The sequence below is a fragment of the Protopterus annectens genome, chromosome 5.part0 (genome assembly GCF_019279795.1).
Source record: "Protopterus annectens isolate FY-2018-M chromosome 5.part0, PAN1.0, whole genome shotgun sequence".
Classification (NCBI taxonomy): Eukaryota; Metazoa; Chordata; order Ceratodontiformes; family Protopteridae; genus Protopterus; species Protopterus annectens.
Genome location: NC_056735.1, coordinates 1,405,320,565 through 1,405,348,451, shown reverse-complemented (window position 1 = coordinate 1,405,348,451; position 27,887 = coordinate 1,405,320,565). Strand labels below are relative to the sequence as shown.

General features: G+C 38.4%; 1 protein-coding gene across 1 annotated transcript in view; it reads left to right on the top strand.

The window, feature by feature from the left end:
• The window catches only part of ADPRHL1 (ADP-ribosylhydrolase like 1), a 460,723-nt gene that overhangs the window by 427,462 nt on the left and 5,374 nt on the right, over positions 1-27,887 (top strand). The window contains exon 8 of the mRNA XM_044071213.1: positions 2,364-2,444. Within this exon, the coding sequence (XP_043927148.1) occupies positions 2,364-2,444 (81 nt within the window). The remainder of the gene's footprint in view (positions 1-2,363; positions 2,445-27,887) is intronic.

Genomic DNA, 27,887 nt, shown 5'->3' with positions numbered 1-27,887 from the left:
AGAAAAGTGGAGGTCCAAATGATGGAGGAAAGTATAGTCAAACAAGAGAGGTAAAAATACACAAAGCAGCAAAGGATGATAAAGGAAGAAAATATAAAACGTTTTGCAGTATTTTGTGTCCACATAGTTTACCATCAGCTGCTAGCAGGGGACTCTCTTTGTTTACCAGGTCTGCTGAATATGACTGGCTTCCAGGACTATCTCTGACTTATGCTTTGGGCCTGGAGGAGGCCAAAGCCCCTTGGGGCTACATCACACTGCTGCCATGTAGTGTTTCTGCTATTAATCCCTCCCTACACATGCACCTGTCTATCCCAGGGATGAACATGCAATGGGTTTGTTGGTATATTGTACTGTCTCCACAGAGACCACCCCCCTCCCGCATGCACATGTCTATCCCAGGGATGGATGTGCAATGAGTTTGTTGGCACATTGTCCTGCCTCCACATAGACCTCCTCCCGCATGCATGTCTGCCCTAGGGATGGATGTACAATGGATTTGTTGGTATATTGTCCTGCCTCCAGAGATACTCAGCCACAGCCCTGCTCCCCCGAGAACAATATCTCCTCCTATGTGCATCCTCAGCCTATATCAAAAACCAAATGCAAAGTGCATCCAAGTATTTGAAGCCCCCCATAACATGTCCATCCTCTTTGCTTGTGGTGTCAATCACCTGAACCCCAAACTGAACTTAGGTCACCTGGGCTTTCTCTCTCTATGCCACCTGCATAGGCTTGAGAGGAATAATAAAACTAATATGCCCAGAAAGTAAGAGAGGGGAATCAGTGAAAGTACCTAAAATAAGGGGGGCGATGTCAGTGTTATCACGAAATAAAGGCTCCTGAGAATTCCTGAAAACAAAGGCGCACAAGGCAGCATGACCTTATGGCGTTCATCCTGGAATCACTTAATGACTCAGAGAAGATTGTGCAATACCACCACATAACCTTTTAACAACTCATGGGATGTGAGCAAGGTTTCTAAAGACAGAAAGAAGGATTATGTTATTCCGTATCACAAGAGTGGTGGAAGGCAAAATATGGGAACTAGTGCCCTATAAGTTTTCCATTGGTTAGCATTGGTTAGGAGGAAAGCCATGGGATAAGTAATGAAAGAAATAATTCTGGAATGTACATAAACAAGTGGCGTGGAATGGTGATGCATCACTTGGTGTTTTTGCCATTACTTTAAAGTGTAGTGACCCTGAGCTGGTATATACACATTCAAACAGTATAGATCCTCACCCTTTCAGATAGAAGCTATTTATATTGTTGCCTCACAGCACGTGGTTATCTGGTTTGGATCCCGGCTGAAGCTGATTTTCATTGAGATTTCCTGTTTTATCCAATATCCCTAAACCTAAGATTTTCTAAAACGTGAATTTGGTCTAGGTATGTGTGTGTGTGTGTGTGTGTGTGTGTGTGTGTGTGTGTGTGTGTGTGTGTGTGTGTGTGTGTGTGTGTGTGTGTGTGTGTGTGTGTATCTGTTGTTAGTGCTAGTGATTAATTTTCATCACTGCTACTGTTTTGATGTATAAAACCAGACAACTACAATAAATATCAATGATGACTCTTACATAATGCTCCAATAATTATAGGTGCACATTCAGAGTTAAAAGCAGCCATTATGTGACCAGCAAGTGCAAGGAGCACTGGTTCTTGCTTGCTATTGCTCACTTGTCTCTTTACTGTTACCTGCAAAGCTGCCAAAATAAGTAATGTCATGCATTCAGCTGGATGGCTGAGAGCACCGGGTATCATCCCAACAATATGTACTGCTCAGCAGGCCATGTATTTACCTTACTTCACTTATCTTACTGAAGCACCCTCTCAAGCGGAGAAAAAAAGAACTGTACCCAGTGCTTTTGAAATCAATTAGATGATCCTTTACTGGAGAAGCAGCTAGAACAGAAGCATAGACGTAACTTCCTGGTCAAGGTCATTGCGTTATAGTTTCTAGCCCATGATCTACTAATGCTGTTATTTTTCAAAGTACAGTGTCACCTCATCATTATGCATGCTGAGGGAAATATGGAATCTTTGCTTTGCTTTACGCTAACAGTGAAATTCAGAATAAAACATTTTTTCTTTTTCTTTTTTCAATGCCATTTCCATAACTAGATATTAAATTTATCTATCCCTCCATGAGTATGTCTCCTAACATCAGGAACTTGAGCAAGGTTTTCCATCCTGATGACACTGCTGCTGTCTGCCTACCTAAATATCTGTGAATTTACCAAATTTTCATTGGGTGGTTTTGTGTCAGTCGTAGTGCCCCAGGCTAAATCAGGCTGTGGGATACATTTTGTTGTTACTTGACTGAAAAAGGAGTCTGTCTCATTTTTGTCTTTTTTTTCTTCAAGGTACAGAACAGTCATGCCTGCCCTGCTGAAATTGAACTGTATGGAATACAAAGACTTCACTTCACGCTCAACTGATGCTTGGTATCAGACATTTTGTACTGTTAATGCTTAATAGCTAAACAACATTCATGGCAGAGTATCCTTTTAAAAGGAAGTTGGATGGGAAAATATGGTTGAGGACATCTAGTTCACTAAATAATAAGGTGAAAGGATCAGTGTGGTTTCTAATCAGAGGAAGCGGTATAGTTGGTACAATTATAAATTTTTGTAATCTAAGCTAAGACCTCAAAGGTAATCCCCACAATCGGCACTGTTCCCAATATCCTTTGCAGTTTGAGTATTACAGCCTTAATAAAACCACCTTGCAGAACATTTAGGAGAGGTTGGGTTAATAAGTTGTTATGTAATGTTTATTATAATGTAATTAATGGCTTACACCATTACAGATGGCCAATGCCCACAGTTTCTTTAGGTTTGTTTTAACTTGTGACATTAACTATTGAATTATCATGTTGCTTTTATTCATAACTGCAGAAGGCACAGGTGTTCAAAGTACTACTGATAGGTAAAGTGTCAGTTCATTTTCTTTTTTGACTTTAGTGTAGGAATATGAGTTCATGTGATAACTTTGAGAGAAGGAAGTAAAGCAGGATATGCAAGATTGGAGCATTTACCACATGTTCACCATGTTTCTTCATGTTTCCTGCCATGACACACTCTGCTAAACTTCATACTGCAAGTCCCTGTCAGTTTCCCACCCTTGAGACCTATTTTTCCTTTTAAGACATGACTGCTGGTTCAGTTTTAACTTCGACTGTCCATTCAAACTATCCCAACCTCCTTCCAGAGGCAACTGTATAGCAGCAACATTGTTGGATGACTTTACTATTTGCCTTAAGCTGCCACCATTATAAGTTTATGCTTTCCCCATTTACTGACCAAACCCACTTTCACTTCTTTTGGTCACCACCAGACCTGCTGTTGTGGCAGAATCTGTAAAACCCCCTTCTTGCCTTTTCTCTGACACTTGGCCCGCTACGTAAACCTCAGTTTACAGCACTGAAAGTGAAGTTTTAACCCCTGTGCATTCAGGATGTTGCTATTTTTACAATATTTAGAAGGAATTCTTACAGACAGGTTTCTGTTATTGCAGCTTGTATATGTCTATGTATTACTTAAGCAGAAAAGAAAGTTATTCTTTTTAGAGGACAAAAAATCAGTGCATTGTATGAGTTTACTTATTTATTTATTTTAGTACATACGCTGGAGAGGTAGTTAACAGATCATTTTCAAACACAAACTGAGAAGTACGTGGTCAAATCTACAAACAGGCATTTTAATTGGATCCAATCAGAATATATAGTCACAACATTTAAAAAAATGCAAAATACATGCAGTAAAAATATAAGGTTAGGTTTTATTTAAACAAGCTTACTGTTTTAAGACACTGCATAACACTTTATCGTAGACTATTTACAACATATCCAGTACACACTTTTTCACTCTGTAGCTGTTATTCATTTATCATTCATCATCAGGTGATACTAAATATTGACTCCTATTAATTTTCTGAACAGTTTGGTAATGATTCATCAAATAATTGTGAGGTTGTGTGTGTGTGTATCTATCTCCACACACACACACACACACACACACACACACACACACACACACACACACACACACACACACACACACACACACACACACACACACACATATGTTTGTCTCATGAACTATTGAATGCTTCAAAGATCAAATGAAAAAAAAGAGTGATCATTTTAGGGCAAATCTAAAATAATAAAAAAAAACCAAAAAAACAAAACAATAATATTTTTTGCAGGGGGAAAGCCCCCTGCTCCCCCCACACCTCTAGCTAATTATATATACTATCGCTGAGATTGCACACAGTGGGGTAAGTGCAAATTCTCAGACCCCACTGTAACATGAGCTTGTACAGAAGGCAGCTGGAAGGCAGGAAAACAATCAAAAAGGACATTTGTTCTTATAGATTGCAACCCTAAATACATATTTACAGATTGCATTTGCACTTGTGTTTGAGATTTTGGATATGATAAAGCTGATAATTATCAGGAATACCACAGTATTATACAATTAGTTTTTCTTTCCTTCTTGGTTACCTATTGTCCCAAAAAGCACTGTAGTTAATCTTTTTTTTTTTTTTACTTTTTGTCTTATGGGAGTGAGTTCCATGCTGCTGGGGAAATGTTATTGAAAGACCTTTCTCCTATTAAAAGGTGAAGTTTGTGTTAGTATAGTTATGGAGTGAATGCAGTGTCTGAGTTTAGAGCACTGGTGCTAGTATGGAGTGCTGATTTACATTTTGACAAGCTACAACAGGACAAACACAGCAGTTATAGCCTTGTCTAGATGAAAAATAAAACAAAAATCTTTTGTCCCCAGGGAGCAAGCCCCCTGCAACCAAATGAGGGGGAATTTATCCCTAGACACCTCTTATTTATATATGCTAACACCATGGTTGCAGAACTGTGAAGAAAAAGTAAAAAGTGGAAGAAACTATGAATTACTAACTGAACTGTAATATAAATGCTTCCACTAAACAAATGAACTGAGGATCAGAATCATTGAACTGCATTTATCGAAAAACACTTCTTAGGTGTTTTTGTAGGGGGGCAAGTCCCCCTGCACACCCCAGTGTGAGGGCAAGTCACTCACACACCACAAACGTATATATACCAACTCTGAGGTCACACTCAAAAAAGGGGGAAATTCCTCCAAAAAGGGAATTACATCTTCCACAACTCGTTGACAGTGATTTTCTATGGAGGAACTCTGATCGTTGGCACGTTGAAGCTCGGGCAGTCAAAACTCAGGAGGCCAACCTTCATCCATCAGTAATATAATCAATATAGACAGTGCTGGTACTGATTCTGTATGAGAAACTGTAATTCATTCAGTTGTGATTGACAAGCCGGATCTTCATCCACAAGTGAAGAAATCAAGACCATAACATACTGGTTTTATAAATGTCTCTGCCTTGAAAGTGGGTAGTAGTTATTGTTCATTGAGCAATGTTACTGAGTTTAACATCGGTGTAGTGTTACCGGTAGCCATTTTATTTTACTAGCTGTCAATCAGTGGCATTCCCTACTTTGGGACAGTGAAATAAAATGACTTACCTTGTAGATGGTTATTTATATAATGGCTGCACTTTGTGGGTAGTTTAGCAAAAAGACTGGGAGATGGTATTCTACTTTTGAAATGAGTGCACATATTCCCATGGCTCATATGGCCTTGTGTTAATATGTAGTACATTTGTAGGCAGGTTGCTGCTTACCTGCTTGTTATCTTGTTCAGTGCATGCAGTGAAGGATGAATGTTAACCTAAAAGCAAGAACTTCTGCTGTGTTACTACAGTAGAGAGTCGATTATCTGAACGCCGATTATCAGAAACGTCAATTATCCGAACACAGCCTTCTAAAGTTTTCGGGTAAGAAAAAACATAAAGTCTGAGTATTTAAAGGTTATACATATTCCCTTGTGCATGTTTGTGTGTGAAAAATATTCTTTGTTGTCCACTGGAATTGCTGAATGGTTGAAAAGTGTATTCCCTGTGTGCAGAAAAAACAAGATTTTAGAGGTTTTTTATCCAGTTCAATGTGTGTTTGATTATCAGAACAGTTTAATTATTCGAACTATCCTAGGTTCCAGTTAGTTCGGATAATTGACTCTCTACTGTATAGTTAAGTTGTTTTTCAGTGAGTCTGTTTATTGCTAGGGCATTATCCAGTTTAGCTTTTGCTGAGTTCCAAATAACATTACTCTTGTGTTATTGTTGTTTATGATGATTTTTTTGAATAAGCCAGTTCTGTGTTAATGATTTGAGGCAAAAATCAGCCAGGCAGTTGGTGTAAAATAAAATGAGCTTTAATACAAACAAAATATATTTGTATTAAAGCTTGTTTTATTTTACACCGACTGCCTGGCTGGTTTTTGCTTCAAATTTCTGTTTCTTTTTTTATCAGCTTTTGCTCCTTATTTTCTATCAGTCCTGTATTAGCTTGAGCCTTTTTGCAGTTGGCCTTGCATCAGTGTCAGTGTCTGATAAGCACGTTTGACCCTGAACATTTCTTCAGAATAGATCCAAAGAAGTTTTCATACATGAAAGCTCTTATCATCACTTTTTGTTAACTTATTACTGTTTATTAATTTATGTATGCAATTTTAATAGTTTCAGCATTTTCAGTATACCATTTTTGCTTTATTTTTTAACACTAAGAAAACTTTATTTTCACCTCTTTTGTATTGACTCAAATTGACTACAAAAGGATTTTAAAGGCCTACAGTAAGCACAGCTCACAGTAAATTAATTAAAAACACAGACAGTGCTTTCATAGAGTCATTGTAGCCAAATCAAGGAAAAAAAAAAATCATTTAGGCTATACTATGTTACAGGGACCCCATCTTAATTTTGGGAGGAAGGCAAAACGAGTGACTGCAAAACTGCAAAATAAAGGCATATCTATAGAAAAAATATATAAACAAGGGAAAAATGAGAGCTCCAAAAAAGGGGTAACTGAAAGGAGGAGAACATGATAAAACCAGTGTGTGAGGAACTTCTGGGGTGTTCAGAGAACATGGAATCTAAAACTGGTTATTCAAAATTCAAATGTATTCACCTGGTCTGCTGGACCCATCTCAGCCTACCCTAGTCTCAACTCAACCCACACTGGTGGTGAGATTGAGGATGTCTGGGCAGCGTCATAATGTGGCTGGAGAGTATGCACTTTTCCTCACCACCTCAGGGCAACCTGGTTGAGTTCTGTAATTGTTGCCTTCGAGAGATGCAGGCTCACTGCTGGACATGCACAACCTCACTAACAAGTTGTATACTGCAGCATGGAGCTCACCAGGCTCTTTCTTACCTCTGCAACTGTAATGAGCTTAGGCTATACCTCCCCCCCAGGATGGACAAGCCAGTGTCAGCTGCTCACTCCCAACCTCCTGTGCCGAGACTCTCCAGTGCCTGTGTTGCTAGTCAAACACTGGTTTTCTAGGGTGCAGTAAGAGCTTTGTTCCTCTGTGCCAGTGGGCAGATATTTAAAGAAGGTTTTCTATCTATACATAATCTCACTGATGTCCGTAGTTTTACAAAATGGAAATAAAAACTGTATGCTAGTTTCTAGGAGGTTAACTTATGAAGCATACAAACTGATGCACATTTTTTCAGCAAAGTAAAACTCTAAAGCCCATGTTTCTTTTAAGTACAAACATCTCCCGATAGCGTCAGTAGATCAGCTTGTTTTGTAATTGTTTTTTGTCATTATAGTAAATGGGATTCTTTAATTGTGAAGCAATTATGCAAATATCTACAAGCCAGCTGTTCCTAACCTGGCTATCTGAGGAGGCTTGGTTGCCACAGCACCATTTTGAAATCATGAGCATAAACTTCCTAACACAGAATCCAACCAATGAGCTGTTAAGATTTACAAATCAGACATTTGTTATTGTCCTAAAAGTACCCTAATTATAAACATACAACTAATACCACTTCTAATGTCTGCCTACGTTACAATGTAGTATACCATGGCACTTAAACCATAGTTTATTGCTACCCCCTGTGACTGCATCGGAAGACAAAAATGGCGTGTACGCTTACTATAATTCTTGTAACTATCAAGGCCTAATGCCTTATGTGTAATTTAACCTTTTTTATTGTATATGGTTTCTTACACAAAGGTAAATTATTTACTACTCAGATAAATGTACTCATTTTGATGCTGACAAGTAAACAAAGCTCTCACCTGACCTGACATAGACTCTGCTCTCTACTTCAGCCCAGCCAGCAAAATCTTCAGCCAACCTGAATTTAATGCCCCCAGTAGCAATTCACAATATCCAGTCAATGTCTCTTATACTACTTTTTAAAATGTATCTCCAGCAATAGGGAATTATTACAGTAGTCTTATTAAGATCAAGCTGAAAGTGTGACCCAGAAAGCATTTCCAATTGACCCTGACCCCACTGTACAACTGAAGTATGGCTTCTAGATTAAAAGCCAACCACTGCAACCAGCCCCATTATCTTTCCTGCTGTTTTGCCTTGAGGCTTCACCGCATATACCAATATACTTGAAAATGTATTGTGCTAATGTTGCTCAGATAACCTCTCTCCATATAAAATATACAGCACCTAAAGTACACCACCCCATTAAAGTATGGCCCTCACATGCAGCCAGCACTCTTCAGCATGCTGACCTTTTAACCATATTCATCTTTAACTACCTTTATTGTGTTGGACACATACCTCTGAACTGTCCAGATTTTTGCAGAATGTCTAGATTTTTGCCTAGTATTTTTCATATGTTTCTCATACAATTGTGGTTTTCTGTCAAATCACTGGCAAGTCATTGAGAACTGATGTCAGAAAATAATGGCAGATATTTGAGGTTTCAGACTTCATACCCTTAAGAAAATTCATGCTAAGGTAAAACCTGTCATTCTATCAACTTTCTAAGTTTGTAAGGGCAATATTTTAAAACTGTCCCTATTTCTGGGCCTTTGTTCCCCCATTATTTGTAGCTTTGTCCAGATTTCTTGCTCTAAGAGGTTGAGAGGTATGGACTAGGACATGGTTTTACTTCAATAATTTGCTTGATTCCTGTTTTGTAAAGCAGAGTGATTTTTTTTTTTGTGCCTGGCTCTTACTTCTTTTTTATCATATTATAAAATTGTCTCTATGGGACAGATAACTGAGTTAGTCCTTGTCACTTACAAGTCCAACATGTTCTACAGATGCGAATGCTGGCTTATTTGTCTAAAAAACTACTTTTCAAATGCAGATTCGTTTAATCCAAACAGGCACAAAACGAAGTTCAAAAAATTCCTTTAATCCAAATAAAACAAAGTTGATACCACACGGCTTGTGTGGTATCAACTTTGTTTTATTTGGATTAAAGGAATTTTTTGAACTTCGTTTTGTGCCTGTTTGGATTAAACGAATCTGCATTTGTGAATTTACTACGAATTATTCCATCTCCTGGTTGCTGGTGTATTCACTTCCTGGTTCGGTTCTTTTTTTTCAGTTAAAAAACTACTTTTACTTTTAATATGATATACATGGTAAACTAAAATTGCAAGAATGTCAGTGTATCAATCTCTCACAAAACAAAGTCACTGTAAATTTGACCACTTACTTTATTCTATTATTGATCCTGACTGGAAAACTTAGTTTTTTTTTTTTTTTTAGCCATTGACATGAGTGTTGAGCTTCGGAATTTCTTAGGTGTGATGGACAAAGCCATCCACTCTTACTGGCCAGATACAATGCCATAATTGCCCACTGATTTTAAAAACTCAACAGATTCTGCTGTGTCAGTCTCTGGAAAAAACTACTTCACAGCTCACAACTTTGTGGAGGTGGTGGTACAAACATAAACCAGCTTGCATTCAGATTTCCAGCCAGTGTTTAGCTGTAGTTGTCTGGAAATCTGAATGCAAGCTGGTTTATGTTTGTACCACCACCTCCACAAAGCTGTGAGCTGTGAAGTAGTTTTTTTTTTTTTTCCCAGAGACTGACACAGCAGAAGCTGTTGAGTTTTTAAAATCAGTGGGCAATTATGGCATTGGATCTGGCCAGTAAGAGTGGATGGCTTAGGAGAAATGGCAGTGGAATTTTTAACCAGATTGTTTAATGAAATTTTGGAAAGTCAGAGGATGCCTGAGGAGTAGAGAAAAACTGTTTTGGTACCTATCTTTAAGAATAAGGGTGATGTGCAGAGATAACTACAGAGGGATAGAATTGATCAGTCACAGCTTGAAGTTATAGTGGAAACTATAGGTAGGTTAAGAAGGTCGGTGATGATTAGTGATCAGCAGTATGGTTTCATGTCAGGAAAGAGGACTACAGATGCAATATTTGCTCTGAGAGTGTTGTTGGAGAAATACAGAGAAGGTCAGAAGGAGTTGCATTGTGTCTTTGTGGACTTAGAGAAAGCATATGACAGGGTGCCTACAGATGAGTTGTGGTATTGTATGAGGAAGTCGGGAGTGGCAGAGAAGTATCTAAGAGTGGTACAGGATATGTACAAGGGTAGTGTGACATTGGTGAGGACTGCGGTGGGAGTGACAGATATGTTTAAGGTGGAGGTGGGATTACATCAAGGATCAGCTCTGAGACCTTTCTTATTTGCAGTGGTGATGGACAGGTTGACAGATGAGATTAGACAGGAGGCCCCGTGGACTATGATGTTTGCAGATGACATTGTGATATGTAGTGAGAGTAGGGACGGGGTTGAGGAGACCCTGGAGAGGTGGAAATATGCTTTAGAGAGGAGAGGAATGAAGGTCAGCAGGGCTAAAACAGAATATATGTGTGTAAATGAGAGGGAGGGTAGAGGAATGGTGAGGATGCAGGGAGTAGAGTTGGTAAAGGTGGATGAGTTTAAGTACTTGGGATCAACAGTTCAGAGTAATGGTGAGTGTGGAAGAGAGGTGAAGAAGAGAGTACAGGCAGGGTGGAATGGGTGGAGAAGAGTGTCAGGAGTGATTTGTGACAGACGGGTACCAATAAGAGTGAAAGGGAAGGTCTACAAGAGGGTAGTGAGACCAGCTATGTTATATGGGTTGGAGACGGTAGCATTGTCGAAAAGGCAGGAGTCAGAGCTGTTTGTGGCAGAGTTAAAGATGTTAAGATTTGCACTGGGTGTGACTAGGATGGACAGGATTAGGAATCAGTATATTAGAGGGTCAGCTCAGGTTGGACAGTTTGGAGACAAAGCAAGAGAGGCAAGATTGCGTTGGTTTGGACATGTGCTGAGGAGGGATGCTGGGTATATTGGGAAAAGGAGGCTAAGGATGGAGCTGCCGGGTAAGAGGAAAAGAGGAAGGCCTAAGATGAGGTTTATGGATGTGGTGAGAGAGGACATGCAGGCGGTTGGTGTGAAAGAGCATGATGCAGAGGACAGGAAGAAATGGAAACAGATGATCCGCTGTGGCGACCCCTAACGGGAACAGCCGAAAGAAGATGATGTTTAGCTGTAGTTGTCCATAATGGTCACAGATCATGTGATACACCCATTTCACATGATCATGGGATTGTTATGTAGGCTGCATGTCATAATTGCATTAGTAAAAAAATCAGCAGCAAGACAGTTGTGAAATATTATTGTGAAATCTGGTAACTAGGCATAACTAATCCGATGGAAATCACTGCAATCAATGTACATCATGTTACTCTTCTTTATCAAACCTTTATCTTACAACTACAGTAACTGTCATACCATAACACCTATAGAGTTATTATACAGAAATCCTTTATGGCACCTAGATTCATGTACATACATATATATTACTTTAACTGGCATCACACAGGAAACTCATAAGAAATGAGTTGTACTAAGAGTTCAGAACATAACTTAGAACATTTCCCACCAGTGTCAGATATATTATACCAACACACTCAATATGTTCACACTACATTTAATAATAATGAGTAACATGTGCCACATGCTTACATTTTGTAGCACAGCAGTGACCCGATACATCAATCATGTTTTAGATAGACTTTCATGGATGCAGATTTTATAATCAGGGAAAAGTCAATTCACAAGGATACAGATTTTATTATGAGAAATATGTATTCAGCTTTAAATAACTGGGGATGTTTACTAAAATACTAATGTCATGACAGGTGCAACATGTGGAAGTACAGCCAGCTAGGAACTTTTCAAACAGAACATAAAATGACCCTGTTTGCAAGCAAATGAAAAAGGAAATCCTTTCTAGAATATTAAACTTGCCTGCGTTGTTACTATGGCCTAAATGTACTTGCTTGGAAGTAATGTATAACATGCATAACAGGTAATACAAGGAAATAGTTTTTCACCTGGGAATATGCATAAACCTTTCTCATCCTTGATGTATTGCACCCACTGTAGGAGACATGACTACCTTTGAATCAAAAGACTTTGATATTACTGCTAGACAATGCACATTTTAATTCACTGAGCAGGCAGAGTGAAGAAGGTCCATATTGATCTTCCAAGTGGGTGGTTGAGGAGGTGCAAGCATACTAGTGGGAATGCTGATGCCTACAGAATGGGTTGGTGAAAATGTGTTGGGGGAGGTGGGGAAGTAATTTTGCTTAGAAAGAGTTGGCAAGATGAGGTTTGTAAGGAATATTTGAAGTTGTGTGCATGGGAAATGCGGATCAAAATGTTTACAGATACAGAAAAGGAAAGAGGCTATTAGGGTAGTGAGGAAACAGAATTTGGGGGCAATCACACATACAGCTGATGATCATGGGCAGAGCCAGACATATGCCATGTGTACCATGATGTGCATGTTTCAAAAATATTTATTTTGTACAGTGAGATGTATTAGAACTTTTTTTTTAAATTTGAATGTTTATCATGGTTTATGGTTATGTATTTTATTAAATGGCTTTGTTCAGAATGCTCGGGTGGATATTTTTTGTGGGCGGGTTGATGGGGTTACAGTTACAGTTCTTTGGGAGGTGGGGCTAACACTCTAGAAGCTGGCATACAATTCCGAAAATCCTGGCTATAGCACTGTTAGTGATCTCTGTTATAACCTGCAGCATACTGGAAGTAGACTTGCAGATGGGAGTTGAACAAACTTGTGACTAAACCAAAGTCCCACTTTACATTATGCAGAGATCGTGTCTTGGGTTGTCTAAATACATATCAGAAATAATAAAGTCAGTAGAACCACAATGGCAACTATACAGCTGAAAATAAAACTTCAGAATAACAAAATACATCCAATTTATTCTGATAAACATTTGCTTAGCTGCTTACACATTAGCTTTCCATGTTTATTTGCCATAGCATTTGCAGTTTATAGTTGTAGTCACATTCTTGTAGGAATGCAGTTTCTTGTGAAAGGAATGTTGTGAGCCATTTATGGCTGACATGTAGGCACACATTCATGCCTCTTACCCTGCAGACATCCAAAATAGGAACAAGGCATCTTGAAAAATAGGAACAGCCAGCTTAAAATGTGGACACCCACTTACCATAAGGTTTGAATACCAAATAGCACATGACTCTTCCTGTGTCCAGTAGGAATGTGGGATAATAATACTCAGAAACAAATTTAAAAAATAGTGATAAAAATTATGGAAAAACACAACTAAATTATCAAAGAGACAGTGTCAGTTCTGTAGACTTTAATGAACTGTATTGCAAAATTCCATCACACTAGGTCATTCATTTTTGCTTCAGAAAAAGGAAGTTGAAAGATGTGTCCTCTTTCTTTAAATTATAGTTGTCACTAGCATGTTGTTCATGTAACAAAGTTTACTATGTACTAGACTGCTTCAAAAATCATATGTGATGAGGATGATTCAGAAATCTGTGTGAAAGGGTAAGTCAAGACTGAAAATAGGGATATACCTCCAAAAATAGGGACATCCTAAATCAGGCCTGAAAATAGGAATGTTCTTCCAAAATAGGGACAGTTGAAAGGTCTACTCACCCTGGACCAATTGGCATCTAGTATTTCTGATATGAGCCTTCTGGTAAGCCATAGTTAGATCTGATTCACCTCCAGTGCAGATTCTATGTCAGAAGCTGAGGAACAAAACAAGGAAGCCTCAGGGAGTCTCTGGGATTTCTTGACAAGGGTACAATAGCTTGTAATGCGCCTGGTAAAAGCTGAACAAGGCTCAGACTAAGGATCAGAGGCTGCATTGGTGATTTCAAAACAGGTGGAGAGAAGGTTACAGATGGGAATATGATTACACAAAGCAGTATACTAGTGGGAAAATATGAAAGACTGACTGCAAACTGTCTTAGAAAACATGTTACAGAAAGGATAGTAAGAGAACAATAAAAACGTTTATGGGAAATGGTACAGAGTACATGCTCTTTGCTGAGAGGAGATGTAGGCGAGGCATTGTAAGGATGCATATCATTTAGTCTATAGCTATCTACCTGCACCACCTTATTGCTGGTAAATCATTAATCTGATTGTAGTACTATTATTTAGCCTGGATTAGACACTGTGTTATTATTTTGTGCCTCAGGCTGTACTAATGATTTACAATTGTTGCCATTTTCACAACCTTGGTGAGAGTGTATAATGTTAACTCTTGCAAATAGACAACTTATTCTTGCAATTCCCCAGAAGTGTTGGAAGTCAAGTACTATACCTTGTAACATTTGAGCAAAAGTATGAATGCAGAATTAAGTTAAAGTTACCATTTCCTACTATTTCCTAAGGTATTGCATCTAAATCTAATACCTCTAGTAATACTGTCATTCATGACACCATATATAAATCTACACACACACACACACACACACACACACACACACACACACACACACACACACACACACACACACACACACACACACACACACACACACACACACACATACATTGAATCAAGTGAACTGTTCTCCTGTACTGGTTACTGGTTCTGTATTAGCCAATAACTGCCTCTAGTGATATTCAGCTGCAAAGTGGATTGAGTATTGCTTTCCACTTCTTAATCATTGTCCTGTATTTATTTTTCTATTGCAGGGTTTCTATGGTATTTAGTTTTGCTAGTGGCCTGGGTATTGACAGACAGTTGCCTGTTTTCAATAAGCCCACTATCCTGGTTAAAAAGTAAGGAGTTAATCAGTGGCTAGTAAGAAAGACAGAAGATGGGTAGTGCTTAAACATGGAATTTTTTTTTGTAACATACTAAGAAGATGACCTGCTATTGAGAAAGAAAGGAAACTATGAAGCATGCAAAATATCATGTCAGTTTAAATGGAAGGGGGCTTTTCAGGATTATGAATGAAGTGCCAGAGTTGAGCTAGTCATTAACAACTGAGGGTACATGGAGAAGTTTCAGGGCAGTGGGGTAAAGACGTAATGGCTGTTGAAACAGTACCCAGACTAATTAAAAGAGTACATATGCATTTTGCCTGTCTACATTATTTTATTATTTCCTCACAAACATTTTTCCAAACCTTAACATGAATAACTGCATTAAGGCTATATATGTATAAAACAAATCAATAGTATAATTCCATTTTATAAACACATTAATTGAATTCAGGGTTTTGATTGCATTTCAGCAATCTCTAGGTATGGAAGGACATTCTGCGTTTTGCTTACATCTTATGATGTACATGTGGTCCTTACACAGTTATCCACCCCTTTTAAAATATTGGTGTTTAGTTGTCAAACTATGTTCATATACAGACATGGTACAAGCAGAGAAAAAAAAACAAAGGAATTCTAAAATCTATAAGCTCATGTGTGCAGGGACTCTTATATACGGAGGGAAACATGAACTGTAGGTTAAACATTTGTGTATAGTGCTTATTTCTACATGTTGCTTCCCAGTACATCACACAATGTCCATATGGAAGCTATCTACAATGACTGTTACAGCATTAATACAATATACATCCAAGGCAGACTCCACAGGCTGAATTTCTGAATTACAACTCAGCATGCTTTAAGCTTCTCAACTGTAACAGGTCATTAGACAAAAGGGCTGAACTATAATCAAGAGGACTTAGCATAGCTACAGCATATTGGGTGTGCAATGGTTTGCATTTTTTATTTGTTCACGAACTCTAGGCATGTATGCACTTCCTTTCATTTCCTGTCAGGTAGACATGTGAAGCACATGGTGTGTAAATGGGAAACAGAGAGAGAGAGAGAGAGAGAGAGAGACATATGGAGCTTGTGGTGCTCTAGCAAACGCAGCTGATTCCGCTCAGTGCATACAAGCTACATCTAGGAGAGCTGCAATAACTATGCAGGCTGAATCATGCTCATTGTGGAGCTACAATCAGGGAAGACCAGGGAAATCAGAGAAGCTCTAATAGGCATGGAGTCAGCTATATATCTATTAGTTTTACTTTAACACAGCAGGCTGGTTACAATGTTATTAGTAAATGACAGTTGTGTCCTGAAGTTGAAGAAAATGAATGTGGTCTTTACCATTTATCTGAACAAGCAGTAAGTAGGGACTCTATATGTAATTAAAACAGAAGAACACTCTTTCATAATGTGGCATACTTTAAAACTGGGTTTTATGGTTACTGCCCCAACTTGTTCAAACACTTACGGAGCTTAAGTTACTATGTGGATTTTGCTAATATTTGTATTTTTGAAGGACTTTACACCTTCAAGAATATAGCTCCTTTATCCGTGACACCTTCAAATAACCTGCATTTGACAAAATTAAACACAAAGTTCAGCTTGCAGATCAGCCTATTCCTTTACTTCTCTTGACACTGTGCCTTCAAGTTTCTACCGTGCTCGAACTTGTACAGCTAGGTGGAACAACTGTGGATGTGGCCAGATTAGTATTAAAGCATTAGGTTGAGAGTTCCACATATGAAAACAGCCATCAGTGCATATGCAAATAAAATAGATCATCTAAAAAAGACCATCCGTTTATATTACCAAAAGAGTATTGTGTATAGTTTGTTGTAAGGGGTTTGTTTTTAACAGCTAATGACTTGCTTAGTGAAAAATAAATGGTTAAAACATGACCACTGTATTTCACAACTGCTGTTACTGCACTAAAATTCAACCTTACTGGTGCACAATTACATTTTTATAGACAGATAGACAGATAGATAGATACAGCTCAACCTTGGACCTGCATTGTCAGTGTGCAATAACAAAACATGTCTGTTTTATACTACAAGATAATTTAGATATCAGCACTCTCCCAGCATTACTAAAATATCATGACTTTACTTCTATCATTACGTTCTAGAATTCAATTAACTGATTTTAATTACAACAGCATTCCTCACCATATTCAAAGTCAGAAAACAGGAATGAAAGCATGCATTTGTACTGTAAACATTATGTTGTTCAGTATAAAAAAAATAGAAAATTGCTCTTTATTTTATGATAGATACTTTATCTATCATATTGGAAAAGCTCACCCAGACTCTGCCTCAGCTTGCTGTGAGGAAAAAGTTAGTTTGATTTTGAGTTCTTGTATTTTGTATTACTTTATTGCCTTCTTCTATTTTGTATACTGTGATTTGTTTTTTTTTTACACTGTGTCTCACTTGTATTCTGCTTTTAATTATATATTAAAACTTGGAAAGAGACCACAGCTGTGTCTCTTGTGAGTCACATAGAAATTTTAATTTTTTCCCACTTTCCCACCCTGTTGCTGTTGTGTTCTTTAACACAGCTATCTTTCTAGTTGCCTGCCCCTTATGTTAATTTGACCACATATCTCCTCCCATCTCCCTTTCACTGGTTGTTGTAAGCATAAAATTATCATTTAGTGAAATCACTTCCCTTCAACTATTTAATTTATTGGCCATCCCACTGTATTCCATAGAAACAGAATACAAACGTGTCTACCCCCTTATCATCTATCTTGCACTTTTAAAATTAGTGGCTCTCCACTTTGACAGCTAAAGCTTAAGTTAGTCCCCTTTTCATATCTAACTGCTTAGTGCACACTGCAGTGCTTATGATATTAACCCATTTTTTCATCTTATCTTTAAACATCTATTGCAAGACCACCAGTTATTGGAGAGCCCACATTCTGCCTCTCGGTAGTCATATTGGGATTCGTGCTTCTGTTTTCTCCTGGTGAGAGAAGGAGCACAGATACATTATTTTCTGGACACTGCTGATCACCAGAAAGCCTAACAGCTGCTTCATAGGTGATGGCTTGGAATTCGTGCTTATATTCTACTCCTGGAGAGAGAAGGAGCAGAGTGCATTGATTCCTGGCTGTTTCTGGTTGGGCAGTGAGTGTCTGTGCCTAACGTTCCTGATTGGTTTGGTTACTATTCAAGGCATCTACCAGGAAAAGGCTACAACATACAGACCCTTGTACCATCTGTGACAAGACTGTAGCTCACCAAACACACCGTGGCCTGCGTCTCATCTTGGGATTGGTGTTAAAGTTTTACTTCTGGTGAGAGAAGAAGCAAAGGAGCATTGTATCCCAGATGACTGAAGCTGTGGTGAGACCAGGACTAGTAGTAGCCAGGCAGTAACCAATCATGTGATTCTGTTCTTTTCATCATTCTTAACAAGCTAATTCTTTGATTTCACTAAGTACTGCTTGATTTGTTTCTAACATCAGAATATCTGCCTAAATGCTTCATCCTTAAATTTTCAGGGTCTACGTATTAGGTTCCTGCCAGTGAGTGACATTTTTCCTGTAAAAGCACAGTTGAAATTTCAGTAATACCTAGTTGCACATAGCACAGCTACTTTGCAGTGACAAGCACTGTCCCCAGATTTGCAAACCAGATACTCCTGGCATTGCTTTATATTCTCATTCCAACTGTCTAATCAATAAAAAGGGGTCTGTTGCCATGGATATGAACTTTCCCACTATCTCCATTACCAGTTTGGTGAATACGGGCATCCTGAGGCAGTGTAGAAATTGTCTCATGTTTACAGACAACTAGATAATTCTGATATGGTATGTGAAAGATGTATTTACACAGTGTCACTGGAGGCAAAGCTGTCACATGACAGTACTCTTAATGTCAATAAGGTTGTCAGTAGTACACACGCCACAACCATAACACACAATTGAAAACACACATATTGACAGACACAGGCTGAGGCACTTAAATATAACCTTCCTAAACCCCAAAGACTTCCTAGATGAAGTACACATAACAAATACTCTCAGCAGCCCCAAATGTACTCTTTCAAAACAACACCTACATTAACACATACAGCCACATCTCTTGGAGCCTCTACTACTAAGCCCACAAGGCAAGCCATCACACAATCCAACAGTCTGGTCATTGGAGACTCCATTGTGAGACAGACTGATGTCCCTCTCACCAGGCTAAGGAGAAAGTCACGGTCAGTTGCTTATCAGGGCCTAGGATGTACCACATTATGCATGCGCTCAGGTCATTGGACCACAACTACCAGTATGACTCAGTCATAGTCCATGTGGGAGTACATGACCTAAGATGCACCTCCCTAGACTATATGAAGACAGACATCATGGAGCTCGCAGAACATGTGACCCAGGCTGGTATGAGCCTAGCATTGAGCAGCATTTTACTTTCTCCAAGGATGATGCCACAATATGAACAAAAGATGACTGACTTTAATAATTGGTTTAGTTTCTGGTGTCATTCTAAGGTGGTGCAATATTTGTCAGTATGGAAAGAGATGGTGAATAGACCTCACTTCTTTGCCAGGGATGGTCTGCACCTCTTCCCTCTAGGCATTCAAATATTAGCTAAAACATTGTCTTCCGCCATAGTGCCTTTTTTAGGCAATGCCAAACTGAAAGTACTTCTGACATAACAAATGAAAACTAAGAAAATCTAAATGTATTACTGCTCAGTGCTAGAAGTCTAAACAACAAATTCCACTCTCTAGAAGCTCTCTTCACCCTAGGGAATGCTGATGTCTGTGTAGTCACTGAGACATTGTTTAACGTCATGGAGAGCACACCAACCATGCAAGGTTATTATGCCTTCCACACATTTAGACCAGATGCTACACAGACAGGGACTAAAGGTGGTGGTGCCTTGATTTACATCAAAAATAAATATACATCAAGGCTGTTCAAACAGGACAATGCACTTGAGCTGCACCATGTTCAAATCACCATAGGCAAAATCCAATACCACTTCCTTACAAGTTATAGATCTCCTCTATCACCCAGGAAACGTATTTAAACTTATTGGAAACTCTTACCATCAAACCCAATGCCATATCCACGAGCAACTTTAATTACCCCACTATTAACTGGGAATCCTACGTGACACCAAATGTACAGACACTGAAATTCCTGGATTTTGTAAACACAAACCCCCGGACCAGATTGTCAATACACCAACGAGGGGTGTAACCATACTGGCTCTGGTCTTCACTAATATGGGAGAGTACTGCACACCCCCTAGTGTAATGTCTTCCCTAGTAAGGTCAGACCACAAAATGGTCTCTTTGGAAGTAAAAATAAAACATGGACTGCCATCTCACCCTGGAGTATTCAGGAACTAGTCTAAGGCTAACTTTGTGCTATTAAGTGATAACCTGGCAACATTTTAAGCCCCCATAAACCCTGAGAACACTTCTGCCTGTACCCTGAGAACACTTCTGCCTATGCAAAACTATTCACAGAAACCCTGTGCAAGCATGTTAATAGCTGCATAAAGGCAGTTGTACCCACCAGGAAGAAGTACAGAACTAACTCAAAAAACAAGCCACGCTGGTGGAATCGCAACATCAATAGGCTGAATAACAGAAGGAAGAAAATCATGGCAAACATTAGGAGGTGCGGCACCCAGCAGGATAAAAGCACTCACATCAAACTAAACAAATAACTCAGAGGACAAATAAAGTTTACCAAAACCAAATATGAGGTAAATTTGGCCTCCCAGGTCAAGGACGATAATAAGGCTTTCTTTAGCTATGTTGTCAATCTCAAAGGCAATACATAATTGTGTGCAGAACTCATTGTAAATGGAGCCACCTATACAGAGCCAGAAGATATAGCAAACCTACTGGCCAATAAATTCACTTCAACTTTACCCCCCTCTCTCCCCCTCAACCTTCTCTCAGGTAATACCATGAAATATAACTGCCCCTGCTATCACTAGAGAACAGGTCCATAATACTCTCTGTAAGGCCAAGAACACTGCATCAATGGGCCCAGATAACATCCCAGGATGCCTTCTAAACAGCATGAAACATGACCTATCAGGCCTTCTGGAATTACTATTTAACTGTAGCCTCCAAATAGGATTAGTACCTCATAAATGGAGAACAGCAACAGTCATCCCTCTGCATAAAAGTGGGCCATCTACTGAGCCTGGAAACTACAGACTGATAAATCTGACTAGTCTTATATGTAAAGCCATGGAAAGAATTATCATGGAAATGATCAATAGTGATATAGTAAACTTCCAGACACTGGACCCAACTCATTTTGGTTTCATCAAGGGCACGTCATGCCTACTCAACCTGGTGGACTTATTTGAGAAGGTCACCAAAGCAATGGTTGAGGGCAAAATGGTTCACACTGCCTTCCTTGACCTGGCAAAAGCATTTGACCCAATACCCTTCTCAGGCATTGTTGAAAAATTCAGAAAGTTAAATACAAACCCGTATGTCACCCAGTGGATAGTCAAATGTCTTGAAGACAGGACTCAGGAAGTTAGAACTGAGGAGTCCTACTCTACAAAGAGGCCAGTCACAAGTGGTGTCCCTCAGGGATCAGTCTTTGGACTGCTCCTTTTTGGCATTTATTTCTCTGAAATCAAGGCCACTCAATGGTCTCTGGCTGACTAAATTTCCAGATGATTGCAAATTAGGTGCTGTAATTGAATCTCACACTGACACAAATGTTCTGCAGGAGGGGCTGACACAGACAAACAACTGGTGTTAGAGCCATGGCTAAAACTAAATGCCAAGAAATGCATAATAGTATCCTTTGGAAAATATCCATGCTTGGTAACTATCATATTGAGAACACACCCCTTAGAGTTGACCCAGTAGTCCTGACTTAGGGACACACATAAACAGTAATCTAGCCTTTGACCATCACTTATCTACAATGGTGAGGAAATCATTCTATGTTGTGCAGCTTATAAACAAAGGTATGGCATCTAAGTCCAAGGAAGTCATTGTTCCACTGTATTTGGCATTCATCAGACCTATCATTGAGTAAATGCCCCCTTTGGTATGGACCTAACCAGGCATATCCAACAACTGGAACATCCACAGAGGTTCCTCACTAAAAGAACACAAGGCATAAGTAAAATGTCCTATAAAGACCACCTCAATGCACTTTCCTTGTATTCTGTCTCCTACAGGATTTGAGGGGATATCTATGGGTGGCATACAGGGCATTGTCAGACCCCAATCTGATGGCCCTCCTGCATATCCACAGAACAAACAGCACCAGAATGACTCATTCTAAAGACTTAAGCCTTACCTGTGATATAAATTGGGCATTCTGGACAGACAGGTATGTATCCCAAAGACAACCCCGTCTCTGGGACATGCCTCCCAACCATGTGAAGCAGAGTTCTTCCCAAACCCAATTCAAGTGTAACACTTGGACAATTGGATGGGGAACAGGAAATTCATCCCTGGTTTGGCACCTATGTCTCTAATGGACATGTAACCTGTAAATGGTTCATCTCCCAGTCTCCTGCTTGTAAATGTTTCATCTCCCAAGCCCCTGCTTACACTTATCAAGGTTATCAGAACTTGTCAGAGACTTGGGATGCTTGGCTAGGCTTAAAAAGCTGCTTGTGGTTGTTAGCCTAGTAAACACCTTTGAACCTGTGTAGGTAGTATGACAAAGAAACAAAAGATTGTTTTTTTTTCATGCTAAGCAAATGTGAGTAAGTTAAAAAAATGCAAAATAAGACAGACCTAAAAGTCATTTTCCCACATTTCTTAACAAAATAACATAAATAATTTTAAAACAAAACATAACAGAATGATAACAAGAGCCATTCAACAATTATCTGTCTACAAATGTTTTACAAATACACAGTGCATGTTTCTGATAAATGTAAATGTATGAAATATAAAAAAGAAATATGTAATTTGTTTTACAAAATAAAAATGCATGCATGTGTGTGTGTGTGTGTGTGTGTGTGTGTGTGTGTATGTGTGTGCCCATGTGATATGTGAACATGTGTGAGTGCGGGTGTGAGTGGGCATCTATTTAAAATTTATTTCCCATGAAAGCAAGTACGATAAATGTAATATGTGGGGTTCAGGGAATGGATATAGATAATAAAGAGCCTTTTACACTTACTCACATTTCCTGGCTTTTACTACTCTTGAGATAACTTGTAAAAACACATTGTAGTAATAATAAAATGATATTCAACTCTGGACCCCATACATACACATGCACGCATATCTATATATCTATATATCTCCTAGGTCCCCTTCCATTCAATATCTTTACCAACCACCTCCACTCTGCCTGCAGCCACTCAACTCTTATCCAATACACAGATGACTCAACCGTCATCACAACATATCACATCTTCATTCACTTACACAAAACACATTCATCACCGTAGAAAAATGCCTTAATGAAAACCAACTTATCCTTATCCCTAAAAAAACTAAACTTTTACCCTTTCTATCAAGATGAATCTCACACCACAAACCCACCTTTTCCATCTCTTCTCTAAACAAAAAAGTTATCAGAGTTGATCCACATACTAAATTCTTGAGTACCATAATGGATGACCAACTAAAATTAGAACAGCATATTCATCAGTGTATCAAAAAGATATATCAGAAAACTGGGATTACTGAATAGGAACAGAAAATTCCTTATACCAGACACCAAACTATCCCTAGCTAGGGCATTCCTGCTGCCATGTTTTCTCTATGCCATTCCCATCCTCACAAACTTACAATCCAAATTAATCTCCCAATTCAAACAAACATAGAATAAAATCGCCAGATTTGCAACACACCAACCTTATAGGTCACACCATTGCATTGCATTAAAAAAACTGCAATGGCCTGAATTCCCCCATAAATGTCTTATCTCACAAATAAAGATCGCACACTCCATCCTACACAAACCTACTGCCTGCCCTTCCCTCTCCTCCATTGTTTCCTTCTACATCCCTACTAGATCTCTAAGAAGCTCTGACCAACAACTCTTTGACATACATAAACCCAACAAAAACTTTGGTAAACTACTTTAGAATGTGTCTTTAGCCTGGAACAAACGTCCTAACTCTATTAAAGACATCCCAAATACAAATTAATTTAAAGCAACTAAAACTTTTTCTCTTAAGTTCTTGGATCTGCCTTTGCCAGGAGCCTACATGAACCCTCCCATCTCTGTCCTTTTCTCTCTTCCTTTAACTCTCTTTTCTTCCTCTCTAATAACTTTATGGCTACCTTTCTTATGAATCTGCCTTTCTCACAATTCTAAGTAGCTATACTCATGTAGCACTGTGGCTACTATGTATCCACTACAGCTAAAAAAAAAAAAAAAAAAAATTGCACATTACATGCCTCATCTGTTAATACATATTGTGCATATTTGAAATTGCCAGATTCTGTCAAATTGATCTCATTCTATTTGTTTATTGTAATTGTATTTTGCTTACTTTTTGTGCATATTCCTTGCTTTACTTTTTATTGTTACTATATTGTTTAACTATATTGTATAACTTAAAGTACATTTTTCTATGTTCTTTCTATGTTTTTTTTTTCTATGTAATGTCGTGGACCTTTTTTCCTTGTGTCTCCACTGAAAATGGGCTTCCAACTCAGTTGGACCAACCTGGTTAACAGATGTTAAATAAATAAATAAATAAATATATATATATATATATATATATATATATATATATATATATATATATATATGTGTGTGTGTGTGTGTGTGTGTGTGTGTGTGTGTGTATGGCTGGGGTGAAGAATGTTTAGTCAATGTGGCATTTCATCAATGGGTGAAAAGCTATAGTTGATCAAAAGTCAGCTGATCTAAAATAATATCTTTTTAACCATGAGGTCTTAGTACAGATATGATCAGGGAATATGTCCTTTTTGTACTATACTGTGCAATCTCATAGCTGAGAAGTGGGGTTTGGGGGGCTTGTTCCTCTTGCAAAATAATTTTATTTTTTTATGTTTTGTTTGATCCTTCGTGGTCTGATATTTGTTTGACAATTATATTCTGATCATTTTCTGACTGACATTTAGTGGTTTGAGGATCTGTTAGGCTCCAGTGTGTGTGTATGTGTGAGCGTGTGTGTGTGTGTGTGTGTGTGTGTGTGTGTGTGTGTGTGTGTGTGTGTGTGTGTGTGTATTGATTGTCTGACTTGTTAAATGAAATCACTGTTTTGTTAGAATGTGTGGCAGTGTCGATGTGGAGATCTTGGCAAAGTGGGGATTGTACTTAATATACTTAAGATTCAGTGGGTGTCTTGTATCTAGTCCCCCATGTGGGGGGGGGGGGTACAAGGGACATGCCCCCTTGTATAAGCTTTATGTATTGTAATTTGTTTTCATTTTCTATACATTTTTGGGTTTCATTTGGGAGTTTGTAGTATAGTATGATTTGATGCTTTGGGTTTGATGTATCAAATATCAGTTTATTGCGTATTCATTGTAACACCTTAAACCTTTATATATATATATATATATATATATATATATATATATATATTTATATATAGGTCTACTTGAGTTGGATGAAAGACCAGAAGATCGAAATCCAGAACGCCGAGACAAAAACAACTAAATTGCAGAACACCGAAAAGAGCGAAATTCAAAATCCCGATGTTATGGAAGTTTGAATTATCCCTTTTTGTGTTCTGTTGTAGGTAAGTGTGTGTGTGCGTGTGTGTGTGTGTGAGTGTATTTGTGAGGGGAAATGCTTACTGTAAGTGTGTGTTGTGACTGTGGTGTGTGTGTGTGTGTGTGTGTGTGTGTGTGTGTGTGTGTGTGTGTGTGTGTGTGTGTGTGTGTGTGTGTGTGTGTGTGTGTGTGTGTGTGAGACTGTACTGTGTGGGTGTGTGTTTGCCTTGTGTGTCTGTTTGTGTGATCTCAGAGTTAGAATATTGAAGTAGGGGGTGGGGGGTGCAGGGGGGGCTTGTCCCCCTGCCTGTCATTAGTGTAGGGTGTTTTGTTTAGTAGTGTGGGGCAGATGTGTGTGTGTTTTTGTGTATGTGTGTTTTGTAAACGTACGTGTTTTTTCGGTGTTCTGGGGTTTCGTTGTTTTCATCTCGGTGTTCTGCATTTCGTTCTTCTGGTCTTTCGTTGTTATGAAAAAGACACACACACACACATATATATATATATATATATATATATATATATATATATATATATATATCGCAAACCCAAATGTAAATCCAGCACTCTAAATGTAACAATGGAAAAACGACAAAAGCCAACCAAATAGCGAAAGAAGACTTTATCTTCTATAATACCAAGTTCAAATGAACAGTGGTGGAAGCAGCATCAAAAAACACAAACCAGGGCTCTATATAAGCCAGGGCTTAATGAGCATTGGTGATATGGAAATACAGTATTTGTGAATAATGTGTTCATTATAATATGTTTATAAATATATTTTTTCCTGTATTTATATGTTTATGTATTGTATTTAGTCCTGGTATAAAATGCTTGTTTTTTGTGAATTCATATTATTTAATATGATACTGTAGCTTTAAGCCACTGATATTTAAAGAAGAGTTTAGTGTGATGGAGAATGTGCTACACTGAGGAAGCCAGGGGGTGAAACTGGTTTGTGTTTTTTGATGCTGCTTCCACCACTGTTCATTTGAACTTGGTATTATAGAAGATAAAGTCTTCTTTCGCTATTTGGTTGGCTTTTGTCGTTTTTCCATTGTTACATTTAGGCTGCTGGATTTACATTTGGGTTTACGGTCTTAGTATGGTCTGTGCACCTAGCAGGCTACGAGCACTCTCGTTTTTGGAGTTTTATTGAACTTGGTTGAGTGCTGGGCCACTGGATTCTGCATCTTGTATTTGACATTGTGGATTATAACAGGGTTTTCGTTGTTTTTCTGGACTGAAGTGAGTTATAAAAACTAACAACGTGTAGCCATGGCGACTGATGGTGATTTGCGTGCATTTATTGTGAACTTATCAGTGGATAAGGAAGATACCTCATGCTTTGCGAACTGTAATGTGAACAATAAGGCATGCCAGATGATTGAAAAAGTTACAGACGCGAGTCGAGTCTCCGAAATGGAGCAGGGCTTCTTTGAATTGACTTTGTTTACAAAAAAATATTGTTCAACGATGTGGCATATTAAACTACTAAAGGCCTACTTGGGAGCTGGGATAGCGCCTCGAGGCCTGAGAATCTACATGGAACCCGGGGTAGGAAAGGACAATAGTGACTTTTTATCTAAATGGCACACTATACAGAATACAGTATCTAAACTGTTTATTGAACTTTTAGTTCAGTTTTATGATGAATCTTTTTTACAAATGAATAAAAAATTTAATGCTTGCTTACAGGTTGTGCAGAATTTTGAATCGCAGGTGGAATATAAAGGCCTGTATGATAAATATTTGGAAGAAGTAGGTTTGTTTGAAAGTGAAATTAAAGCACGTAAAATCAAAAAGTTTAATAGGGATGTTTGTGACTTCAAAATGAATGTTGCTTTTTCTTGGAAACGTGATAAAAGAACTGTTAGGTTTATAGAGACTAATAGAAAGCCACAACGAGAAAAAAGAAAGAGGAGATCTTTTTTGAAAACATCCAGTGTTTCAATACACTATGTAGATTCTAGTGCTTCAGACTTATCTTCCAATACGGCCAACACTGACACTGATAATGACTTTGGGGATGTATTGGAAGTTATGTCTCCAGTAAATAAGAAAGCTAAAAATAAGAATGCCCCTTTAGGAGAGGTGGCCTTAAACACCGGAAGAGATGTAATAGAGAAGTCATTCAGGGATTTAATGAAGATGTGATTAACAAGTTTGTTAGTCCTAATTTTGAATCAAATGGTGTTGATGATGATGAAAGTAACTTAATAGTTAACTTGACCAAGTTTGATTTTAC